Raw genomic sequence first — 13343 nt, forward strand, 5'->3', positions numbered from 1 at the left:
AACATTAAAGATGTTAATATCATATATACAAATACATCGGTAGCCATAATTACTTTCATCCTCTATCACATCATTACAAATAACTGTGCTCTATAGATCATACTAAGATATAAACATGTAGAAAATCATTTGTTCTAGGCGTTATTAAACCTTGCCTATATTCAGCATTCACATAAAAACTCCCCAAAAGACAAAACACTAAGTCCCTATTTACTTCTAGGATTAAGGAACAAATATAAAAAACCCGCACCTATTGAACTAGAATAAACCTATCTTGTTGAGTCTTTTATACACTCACAGATATCGGCAAATACGTTAAGTAAATATATATATTTAAATAGCGCAGACATCTTTTTCAGCAAACAAAAATAATCTGGGTTATTTGCGAAAAAAATTTTTTTCCGCTTTTTTCGCCTTTTCCATTTTTTCCGTTTTTTTCGCTTTTCGATTAAGACAGAAAAAATTTTTGGACATAAATTTATCCAAACAATTTTAATATGTTTTTAACAATATTTCCTATTTGATATTTTATATAGACATATGTTTTTATCTAACCAGTTAGTTATTGTTGTTACATCTTTTAGAAATTATTCCATTCAGCCACTTAGAAGAATGTCTAACAAAATCGTCTCTTTGCAACAATGTTACCAATATGCTTATTGGTCTTGCTCTATCCAATCAGGTGATATGTACACCTTTTTAAATGTACCTGTTAACAATGTATGTAATTGATCTGATGAAACGGCCAGGAGCTAACGGCCGAGAAACGCGTTATCAGCTCCAAAAATAAAACCCCTTTTTTCCAGTTACTCAGCCTGGATTGAGTTTCATTTTATTTTCTTGTGCAAAGAGACGCATACTTCAGCCTTATAACAGTTCATACTGTTTACTACTGCTTAAGAGGTTCCGATTCTAACTGGAATAAACAAACAAACACCTTACCGAGTACGGCATCCAACAAAGGAGAGTTTGGGAATTTTGTCCTGGGATCGTAAGACACCGAGAGACCAGCACCTTATCGCTTTGGTCAGCGTGCTGACTGCTGAGAATGTCAGCCTGCCTGTATGCACTTTTTTAACGAAAAGTGCCACTCCACTTGTGAGTACCTGTCTTTTGGTTTATACTAAATCTTCCCACCTGTCTAGAGATATCTGCACTATGAGGCGCTCTCTTTTTCTCTTCACCATTTAGATTTCTGACTCACCGACAGCACCAAGAGAAGCAGCCTCGCCGCACGGATTTCGCCTGTTTGATTGATTGAACTTTCATAAGACTTTTATCTTATTTTTGGCATCACTGATGGACACTTTTGGGTTTGCATTATTTTATAATTATTAATCACCGTTTTTTTCACTTGATCATTTTTTTACTTGATCATTCACCTTTATTTTTATGTTATAAATTGCATCACATCACCAAGTTTTATAAACACTACCATTACCATTATCAATTCCACTATATTCTACCTGTCTGAGACATAACACAAACACCACCTCAGCTTTGAAACATTTCTGTTTATTTATAACAGAAATTCTGCCACATAGATACACACTTTTTTCCACAGATTTTTTCCAAATATATTTTTTCAGTACTCAGCAACATATCTTCTCTCTAAGAAATTTTCTATATGGCGCCCCCTATCTATATTCAATAATATATATTTCCTTTAGATGCACAACTATTCATGACATTAGTTGATGTGATATACTTGGATTTTGTGAAGGCGTTTGATACAGAGCGCTAGGACAGATTACTTTAAAATATGAAGGGACAGGGAACAATTGATGATATCAGCACATGAATAAACAACTGGTTGAAAGATGAGGAACAAAGAGTTGCAGTAAATGGATGTTACATTTACAAATTGGACAAAAGCAATAAGTGGGGTCCCTCAAGCATTAGTATTGTTCTAGCTCTTTAAAATATATTTGTGTATGCTCGAGAGGAAAGATTAGATAGTGACATCTCTATCTGTGTACGGCAGAATAAAACTAGCAGATTGGGCTGGTACAGGAGATTCAACACTGATTTAAGAGGAATAACTATTTAGCATTGATTTTGGCAATGAAGCCCTCTGAAAGGGATTTCTTCATCTGTACGGGTTCTCCAACCATGGTTCTTGAAAGATACACACTTTACCATAGTATATTATCCCTGATGCCTGTAATAAGATACTTCATAGTATGTATAATATTACTTAAATTACACATGCAGACATAATGGGATGACGAGAGAGGAATTGTATAAGTACCTGGGTCTCCCACATCATGTGGGACAACGTTTCTGGTTTTGACTGGTGCCACAGAACCACTCATCAAATAGCGTCTATTCTCCGGATCTTCCTGTAACACAGACGCAGCTGTGGAGGAAACACAGTAACACAAGTGACTAGGAGAGGTACAGATAGGGAAAACAAATAAGAAAATGCTGAAATTAGGAAAATGGGGGAAGGGGAGTAGGAATGGGGAAGCAAAGAGAGGAGGAAGGAAATATGAGACAACTGGAACTAGAAGAAGCAGAGGAAATAGTGTGCAACACATTGTGAATACAACAACATGCTTTATACTTTGGGGTTTATCATATGGTTCCTGCTAGGTTCAAACTAACCAAAGTACAGGCACTCCCCTACCTATATATACCCCTCTGCTTCGTGCCAGTCTCACACAGACCGCCTACCACCTATGGGGGGGAGAGGTAAGGAAGGATTATTTGCAACCAGGACTTGTTAACAACCAGAATGTGTACGACACAGCAGTGGTTCTGCTACTAACATAAATAAATAACTGTATTTATTATGGATTCTGTCAGAATCGTATTCACAACTTGAAGATAACCTGCAAATCAAGGAGGGCAGGTCAGAAATTGCCTCATCTGATGCATAATCAGAAAAACATGACAATGACGACAATAAACTTGTCTAGTAGCTATGGGCAAATTCAAATGCGCTGGTGAAACTGGATTCTGTTAAACAGGATAAATTGTTCCCAGAGTCCATTACGTCAGGATATCACAGTAAAGAAGGGTTTGTAACTACTCACAGCAACAAGCAGTCCCACAGGCTCTCTGCACGCACTAGCCCACCAATCCTCCCTCCACCTCCCACCCTGGAGTTTACCTTAATATATTAACACCTAACAGCAATTAGGTGCAGCTGTCACTAATGATCCAGGATAGAGACTTCACACTCACAGCCTCTGAACTGACACTTTATCACATTCTGTTACACTTTTCCAACCCTCATTTACTCACCACACATTTCACTCACTCTCAGTTTACACTGCCTTATATCAGACTTATTTCCCTTCTCCCTCACCTTCTGTGTCCATTCCCTCTCCTTTAGATTGTAAGCTTGAGAGCCTCTCTACCTGTAGGCCACTTTGTATTTAAAGTGAACTACTACTGATTGTGCTCAAGGGCAGGGCATTCCTCTCCTTTTGTATAACTCATTATTGCACCTACAACTGTAATGTACTTGTTTGTTTGTGTGTTTAATGCATCCCTGTAATGTTTTACTATTACTTGTATAGCGCTACGTAATCTGCTGGCGCTTTATAAATATCTGATGATAATAATAATAACTATAAAAGCACTGAGAGCGTAGCAAAGCACATAGTCACTATAGGATTAATATCTTTTCACAAACAAGCAAGCTGGAGCCGGAAGAACAGAACACAACAAGTCCAGCAGATTTGTGTTCTCACCACGGCAGGATTAATAGCGTCAGAAAGGGACTGATGTAAAGATCTACTTATACTGCAAATCTGCTTGTGGAGGGCAGTCACTTTATGTGAAGGAACTGCAGATTTACTCTTTAACAAAGGATATCAAGAGAATAAAGCAAAATCTGATAATAGGAGTAAATTGGAACGTATTGCTCTTTACATCAGAATCACAAAAGTTACATTTTGACTTTAATGATAGTGAAATCTTTGGAGAAACGTTAAGCAACTGACCTGTAGTGATGAGATTAGACATTTGGATGCGTAATTAAGAAGGTGACATTTTGCTGCCTATATGCAGACAGGTACCACAGGACAAGGGAATCAACGATGTATTGCATAGAGATTGTCATACGCCGTGGGGCAGATTACCTGCGTTACTTGTGCTGCTGAACAATCCCCCCCAGAAAACAAAATAATGCTTACCTGATAAATTACTTTCTTTCTTGGCAGTGAGAGTCCACAAATGTATTCATTACTAATGGCAATTCAACACCCGGCCACCAGAGGAGGCAAAGACACCCCAGTTGAAAAGCATTAAATATCCCTCCTACTTCCCCTCTCAGTAATTCAAGTCGAGGACGAGTGAAGTGAGACAAAAGGGGTACAGAGGTGCCGGAAGAAAAACAAACTGCCGCAAAAAAACTATCAGGGTGGGTTTGTGGACTCTCACTACCAAAAAACTATCAGGGTGGGTTTGTGGACTCTCACTACCAAAAAACTATCAGGGTGGGTTTGTGGACTCTCACTACCAAAAAACTATCAGGGTGGGTTTGTGGACTCTCACTACCAAAAAACTATCAGGGTGGGTTTGTGGACTCTCACTACCAAAAAAGAAAAAAAAAATGATCAGGGAAGCATAAATTTAGTTTTCTTTCTAATGGCAGTGGGAGTCCACAAAAAGTCATTCATTTCTGATGGGAAACCAATACCCAAGCTGAAAAAGACACAGAATCAATGGGGAGGGAGAATCAACAACAAAAAAATCAAAGGAAGGCAGTCCTAAACTAAAGGCATCACTGCTTGAAGAACTTTTCTCCGAAAGAAAGACTCTGCTGAGGCAAAAACATCAAACTTGTAAAATTTAGAAAACGTGTATAACGAAGACCAAGTTGCTGCCTTACAGATCTGTTCCACTGAAGCATCATTCTGGAAGGCCCAAAACTATGACACTGCACAGGTAGAATGAGCTGTAATCCAAGAAGGAGGCTGCTGACCCGCCTCCACATAGGCCATATGAATTAAACTTCTCAACCAAAAAGAAAGGGTAGTCACAGTAGCCTTGAGACCCCTGCGCTTTCCAGCGTACATGATGAACAGAGAAGAGGATTGCCAAAATTCCTTAATAGCGTGAACATAGAACTTTACTGCACAATTTGGACGTAGTAAGAGCGGTGAACATTCTTTCTGAGAAGAAGGGTTGGGGCAAAAAGAGGCCACAACAATCTCCTGATTAATATTAGAAGTAGACACAACCTAAGGTAAAAACCACAACTTAGTACGCAAGACCATCTTGTTTGTGTGAAAAACAAGATACGGAAGATCACACTGTAAGGCAGATAATTCTTAAATTCTACGAGCAGAAGAGATAGCCAACAAAAACAAAAACTTTCCAAGACAAAAGCTTGATGTCAAAGAAATGCATAAAGCCCTTTGAAGAACACGAAAAACATGATTCAGACTCCAAGGAGGAGCAACAGGTTTGAACACAGGTCTAATCCTTGCAATAGCCTGAACAAAAAATGGAACATCTGGCAACCTAACCAGCTTCTTATGCAACAAAACTGAATGGGCAGAGATCTGACTCATAAGAGAACTGGCCGAGAAGCCTATTTCCAAGCCAGAATATGAGGAACTCTCACCTTGTGCCAAGGAAAACCCTGTCCCTCACACCAAGACAAGTAGGTACGCCACACTCTATGATAAATACGTCTAGAAACAGGCTTACATGCCTGAATCAAGGTATCAATAACCCTATCAGAGAACCCTCTTCTAGACAGAACTAGATGTTTAATCTTCACGCAGTCAGCTACAGAGAATATGGATTTTGATAGAAAAGGGGACCTTAATGAAGAAGGTCCTTCCTCTGAGGTAACCTCCAAGGAGGAGCTGATGACATCCTCACCAGATCTGCAAACCATGATCTGCAGAGCCACATCGGCACAATCAGAATCATGAGGCACACTCCTGTTTGATTTACGCAATTAAACGAGGAAGGAGAGCAAATGGAGGAAAAAGATAAATAAGAGATTGAACTTTGATTGAACCGCTAAAGCGTCCAACTCTGCTAGAGGGTCTCTCGATCTCGACCGGTATCGAGGCAGTTTGGCATTGAGACAAAAGGCCGATCTCCAGAACCCCCCCATCTGAGAGTTATCTCTGAGAAAATCTCTTGATGAAGCGACCACTCTCCAGGATGCAGAGCTTGTCTGCTTAGAAAATCTGCTTCCCAGTTCTTGACTCCCGGGATGTGAATGGCCGATATTTGACAGTTGAAGGTCTCTGCCTACTGAAGAATGTTGTCAGACTGGAATAGTATAAAACGGACTGAACGAAGCTGAGGCCACGCCGTCAGAACATTTAAAGATAGCCCTCAGTTCTAGAATGTTAATATGCAGGGCCAGGTCCCCTGCACCCTGAGAGGGCCCCACACAGTGCCCAAGTCTATAAAACTGGCATCTGTAGTGAGAATCTCCCAAGATGGTCTAAAGAAGCAAACTCCCTGAGATAGGTGATCCTGGGAAAGCCATCAGGAGAGAGAATCCCTTGTCTCTGGATTCAGGCTGATCTGTTGAGATAGGTCAAAATGATTCCACTGCATGAGCATACATAGTTGAAGAGGTCTCAGATGGAAACGAGCAAAAGGAATAACGTCCGTAGCTGCTACCATGAGTCCCACAACCTCCATACATTGGGCTACCGAAGGAAGAGGAGTAGATTGTAATAAATGGCAAGCAGCTCGAAGTTTGTCTCAACATTCATCTGCTAGAAATAGCTTCACTGTCACTGAGTCGATTATGGTTCCTAGAAAACATATTTTGGTATTGGGAAGAAGAGAGCTCTTGGTTAGATTAATTTTCCAAGGTTTTTTTTAGTGGTAGAAAAAAAAGCGCTGGATTTTCCCCACTATATATGCAAAAATAAAGATTAAAAATCCCTAAAGATTTAATCAGAAAGCAACTAGTTTTGGAAAACATAATTTATGTAAGAACTTACCTGATAAATTCCTTTCTTTCATATTAGCAAGAGTCCATGAGCTAGTGACGTATGGGATATACATTCCTACCAGGAGGGGCAAAGTTTCCCAAACCTCAAAATGCCTACAAATACACCCCTCACCACACCCACAAATCAGTTTAACAAATAGCCAAGAAGTGGGGTGATAAGAAAAAAGTGCGAAAGCATAAAAAATTAGGAATTGGAATAATTGTGCTTTATACAAAAAATCATAACCACCACAAAAAGGGTGGGCCTCATGGACTCTTGCTAATATGAAAGAAAGGAATTTATCAGGTAAGTTCTTAAATAAATTATGTTTTCTTTCATGTAATTAGCAAGAGTCCATGAGCTAGTGACGTATGGGATAATGACTACCCAAGATGTGGATCTTTCCACGCAAGAGTCACTAGAGAGGGAGGGATAAAATAAAGACAGCCAATTCCGCTGAAAAATAATCCACACCCAAAATAATTTAAATTTTATAATGAAAAAAACTGAAAATATAAGCAGAAGATTCAAACTGAAACAGCTGCCTGAAGTACTTTTCTACCAAAAACAGCTTCAGAAGAAGAAAACACGTCAAAATGGTAGAATTTAGTAAAAGTATGCAAAGAAGACCAAGTTGCTGCTTTGCAAATCTGATCAACCGAAGCTTCATTCCTAAACGCCCAGGAAGTAGAAACTGACCTAGTAGAATGAGCTGTAATCCTTTGAGGCGGAGTTTTACCCGACTCGACATAAGCATGATGAATTAAAGATTTCAACCAAGATGCCAAAGAAATGGCAGAGGCCTTCTGACCTTTCCTGGAACCGGAAAAGATAACAAATAGACTAGAAGTCTTTCGGAAAGTCTTAGCTTCAACATAATATTTCAAAGCTCTAACTACATCCAAAGAATGCAATGATTTCTCCTTAGAATTCTTAGGATTAGGACATAATGAAGGAACCACAATTTCTCTACTAATGTTGTTGGAATTCACAACCTTAGGTAAAAATTCAAAAGAAGTTCGCAACACCGCCTTATCCTGGTGAAAAATCAGAAAAGGAGATTCACAAGAAAGAGCAGATAATTCAGAAACTCTTCTGGCAGAAGAGATGGCCAAAAGGAACAAAACTTTCCAAGAAAGTAATTTAATGTCCAATGAATGCATAGGTTCAAACGGAGGAGCTTGAAGAGCCCTCAGAACCAAATTCAAACTCCAAGGAGGAGAAATTGACTTAATGACAGGTTTTATACGAACCAAAGCTTGTACAAAACAATGAATATCAGGAAGATTAGCAATCTTTCTGTGAAAAAGAACAGAAAGAGCAGAGATTTGTCCTTTCAAGGAACTTGCAGACAAACCTTTATCCAAATCATCCTGAAGAAACTGTAAAATTCTCGGAATTCTAAAAGAATGCCAGGAAAAATGATGAGAAAGACACCAAGAAATATAAGTCTTCCAGACTCTATAATATATCTCCCTAGATACAGATTTACGAGACTGTAACATAGTATTAATCACAGAGTCAGAGAAACCTCTTTGACTAAGAATCAAGCGTTCAATCTCCATACCTTTAAATTTAAGGATTTGAGATCCTGATGGAAAAAAGGACCTTGCGACAGAAGGTCTGGTCTTAACGGAAGAGTCCACGGTTGGCAAGAAGCCATCCGGACAAGATCCGCATACCAAAACCTGTGAGGCCATGCTGGAGCTACCAGCAGAACAAACGAGCATTCCTTCAGAATCTTGGAGATCACTCTTGGAAGAAGAACTAGAGGCGGAAAGATATAGGCAGGATGATACTTCAAAGGAAGTGACAATGCATCCACTGCTTCCGCTTGAGGATCCCTGGATCTGGACAGAAACCTGGGAAGTTTCTTGTTTAGATGAGAGGCCATCAGATCTATTTCTGGAAGTCCCCACATTTGAACAATCTGAAGAAATACCTCTGGGTGAAGAGACCATTCGCCCGGATGCAACGTTTGGCGACTGAGATAATCCGCTTCCCAATTGTCTATGCCTGGGATATGGACCGCAGAAACTAGACAGGAGCTGGATTCCGCCCAAACCAGAATTCGAGATACTTCTTTCATAGCTAGAGGACTGTGAGTCCCTCCTTGATGATTGATGTATGCCACAGATGTGACATTGTCTGTCTGAAAACAAATGAACGATTCTCTCTTTAGAAGAGGCCAAGACTGAAGAGCTCTGAAAATTGCACGGAGTTCCAAAATATTGATCGGTAATCTCACCTCCTGAGATTCCCAAACCCCTTGTGCCGTCAGAGACCCCCACACAGCTCCCCAACCTGTAAGACTTGCATCTGTTGAAATTACAGTCCAGGTCGGAAGAACAAAAGAAGCCCCCTGAACTAAACGATGGTGATCTGTCCACCACGTCAGAGAGTGTCGTACAATCGGTTTTAAAGATATTAATTGAGATATCTTTGTGTAATCCCTGCACCATTGGTTCAGCATACAGAGCTGAAGAGGTCGCATGTGAAAACGAGCAAAGGGGATCACGTCCGATGCAGCAGTCATAAGACCTAGAATTTCCATGCATAAGGCTACCGAAGGGAATGATTGTGACTGAAGGTTTCGACAAGCTGATATCAATTTTAGACGTCTCTTGTCTGTCAAAGACAGAGTCATGGACACTGAATCTATCTGGAAACCCAAAAAGGTTACCCTTGTCTGAGGAATCAATGAACTTTTTAGTAAATTGATCCTCCAACCATGATCTTGAAGAAACAACACAAGTCGATTCGTATGAGATTCTGCTAAATGTGAAGACTGAGCAAGTACCAAGATATTGTCCAAATAAGGAAATACCACAATACCCTGTTCTCTGATTACAGACAGAAGGGCACCGAGAACCTTTGTAAAAATTCTTGGAGCTGTTGCTAGGCCAAACGGCAGAGCCACAAACTGGTAATGCTTGTCTAGGAAAGAGAATCTCAGAAACGGATAGTGATCTGGATGAATCGGAATATGCAGATATGCATCCTGTAAATCTATTGTAGACATATAATGCCCTTGCTGGACAAAAGGCAGGATAGTCCTTACAGTTACCATTTTGAATGTTGGTATCCTTACATAACGATTCAATATTTTTAGATCCAGAACTGGTCTGAAGGAATTCTCCTTCTTTGGTACAATGAAGAGATTTGAATAAAACCCCAGCCCCTGTTCCAGAACTGGAACTGGCATAATTACTCCAGCCAACTCTAGATCTGAAACACATTTCAGAAATGCTTGAGCCTTCGCTGGATTTACTGGGACACGGGAAAGAAAAAATCTCTTTGCAGGAGGTCTTATCTTGAAACCAATTCTGTACCCTTCTGAAACAATGTTCTGAATCCAAAGATTGTGAACTGAATTGATCCAAATTTCTTTGAAAAAACGTAATCTGCCCCCTACCAGCTGAGCTGGAATGAGGGCCGCACCTTCATGTGGACTTAGGAGCTGGCTTTGATTTTCTAAAAGGCTTGGATTTATTCCAGACTGGAGATGGTTTCCAAACTGATACCGCTCCTGAGGATGAAGGATCAGGCTTTTGTTCCTTGTTGTGATGAAAGGAACGAAAACAATTATTAGACCTGAATTTACCTTTAGACTTTTTATCCTGTGGTAAAAAAGTTCCTTTCCCTCCAGTAACAGTTGAAATAATAGAATCCAACTGAGAACCAAATAATTTATTACCCTGGAAAGAAAGGGAAAGCAGAGTAGACTTAGAAGACATACCAGCATTCCAAGTTTTAAGCCATAAAGCTCTTCTAGCTAAAATAGCTAGAGACATATACCTGACATCAACTCTAATGATATCAAAGATGGCATCACAAATAAAATTATTAGCATGTTGAAGCAGAATAATAATGCTATGAGAATTATGATCTGTTACTTGTTGCGCTAAAGCTTCCAACCAAAAAGTTGAAGCTGCAGCAACATCCGCCAAAGATAGCAGGTCTAAGAAGATTACCTGAACACAAATAAGCTTTTCTTAGAAAGGATTCAATTTTCCTATCTAAAGGATCCTTAAAGGAAGTACCATCTGCCGTAGGAATAGTAGTGCGCTTAGCAAGAGTAGAGACAGTCCCATCAACCTTAGGGATTTTGTCCCAAAACTCTAATCTGTCAGATGGCACAGGATATAATTGCTTAAAACGTTTAGAAGGAGTAAATTAAATACCCAAATTATTCCATTCCCTGGAAATTACTTCAGAAATAGCACCAGGAACAGGAAAAACTTCTGGAATAACTACAGGAGATTTAAAAACCTTATCTAAACGTTTAGATTTAGTATCAAGAGGACCAGAATCCTCAATTTCTAATGCAATTAGGACTTCTTTAAGTAAAGAACGAATAAATTCCATTTTAAATAAATATGAAGATTTATCAGCATCAACCTCTGAGACAGAATCCTCTGAACCAGAAGAACCACTATCAGAATCAGAATGATGATGTTCATTTAAAAATTCATCTGAACAATGAGAAGTTTTAAAAGACTTTTTATGTTTACTAGAAGGAGGAATAACAGACATAGCCTTCTTAATGGATTTAGAAACAAAATCTCTTATGTTATCAGGAACACTCTGAGTATTAGATGTTGACGGAACAGCAACAGGTAAAGGAACTTTACTAAAGGAAATATCTGCATTAACAAATTTGTCATGACATTCAATACAAACAATAGCTGGAGGAATAGCTACCAAAAGTTTACAGCAGATACACTTAGCTTTGGTAGCTCCAGCACCAGGCAGCGATTTTCCAGAAGTATCTTCTGACTTAGTTGCAACGTGGGACATCTTGCAATATGTAATAGAAAAAAACAACATATAAAGCAAAATTAATCAAATTCCTTAAATGACAGTTTCAGGAATGGGAAAAAATGCCAGTGAACAAGCTTCTAGCAACCAGAAGCAATAAATAATGAGACTTAAATAATGTGGAGACAAAAGTGACGCCCATATTTTTTTAGCGCCAAATAAGACGCCCACATTATTTGGCGCCTAAATGCTTTTGGCGCCAAAAATGATGCCACATCCGGAACGCCGACACTTTTGGCGCAAAAGAACGTAAAAAAATGACGCAACTTCCGGCGACACGTATGACGCCGGAAACAGAAATTTTTTTTGCGCCAAAAAAGTCCGCGCCAAGAATGACGCAATAAAATGAAGCATTTTCAGCCCCCGCGAGCCTAACAGCCCACAGGGAAAAAGTCAAATTTTAAGGTAAGAAAAAAAATGATTGATTCAAATGCATTATCCCAAATATGAAACTGACTGTCTGAAATAAGGAATGTTGAACATCCTGAGTCAAGGCAAATAAATGTTTGAATACATATATTTAGAACTTTATAAAAAAGTGCCCAACCATAGCTTAGAGTGTCACAGAAAATAAGACTTACTTACCCCAGGACACTCATCTACATGGTGTAGAAAGCCAAACCAGTGCTGAAACGAAAATCAGCAGAGGTAATGGTATATATATATAAGAGTATATCGTCGATCTGAAAAGGGAGGTAAGAGATGAATCTCTACGACCGATAACAGAGAACCTATGAAATAGACCCCGTAGAAGGAGATCATTGAATTCAAATAGGCAATACTCTCCTCACATCCCTCTGACATTCACTGCATGCTGAGAGGAAAACCGGGCTCCAACCTGCTGCGGAGCGCATATCAACGTAGAATCTAGCACAAACTTACTTCACCACCTCCATAGGAGGCAAAGTTTGTAAAACTGATTTGTGGGTGTGGCGAGGGGTGTATTTGTAGGCATTTTGAGGTTTGGGAAACTTTGCCCCTCCTGGTAGGAATGTATATCCCATACGTCACTAGCTCATGGACTCTTGCTAATTACATGAAAGAAAGGATATTTTTGCGCTGACAAACTTTAGTAAGAATGACTGCTAAAATATAATGTGAAAAGGATAGAATAGAGGAAGTGATATCACAAAATATTCGAAAAGTATTCACTCTGTAAAAAAAAAAGTTTAAAGCACATATTTCAATTCATTCCATATATAAAAAAAAAATCATATATACAAAATTTCATATATAAAGAAACTGGTCATAGTATCAATTTTACCAAAAATAGAATTAATATTCTATAAGTTTAATTATACAATGCTCCCAATAGAAAATGCATGAATCAACATAACATAAAACCATAATACAATAGGATTGATACTTAAAATCAGACTCAGAGTCCTGAGTATGGAGTATAACCAAATTAAGACTCCAAGGAGGAGAGATTGATTTAATAACAGGCTTGATACAAACCAAAGTCTGCACAAAACAGTGAATATCAGGAAGTTTAGCAATCTTTATATGAAATAAAACAGAAAGAACAGAGATTTGTCCTTTTAAAAGTACTTGCAGACAAACCTTTATCCAAACCATCCTGAAGAAACTATAAAT

General features: G+C 39.0%; 1 protein-coding gene across 1 annotated transcript in view; it reads right to left on the reverse strand.

The window, feature by feature from the left end:
• Window positions 1-13343, reverse strand: part of LOC128650466 (non-lysosomal glucosylceramidase) — a 197318-nt gene that overhangs the window by 117440 nt on the left and 66535 nt on the right. Inside the window, exon 6 of the mRNA XM_053704419.1 lies at window positions 2252-2359. Coding sequence (XP_053560394.1) covers window positions 2252-2359 — 108 coding nt within the window. The remainder of the gene's footprint in view (window positions 1-2251; window positions 2360-13343) is intronic.

The sequence above is a fragment of the Bombina bombina genome, chromosome 2 (assembly GCF_027579735.1).
Source record: "Bombina bombina isolate aBomBom1 chromosome 2, aBomBom1.pri, whole genome shotgun sequence".
Lineage (NCBI taxonomy): Eukaryota > Metazoa > Chordata > Amphibia > Anura > Bombinatoridae > Bombina > Bombina bombina.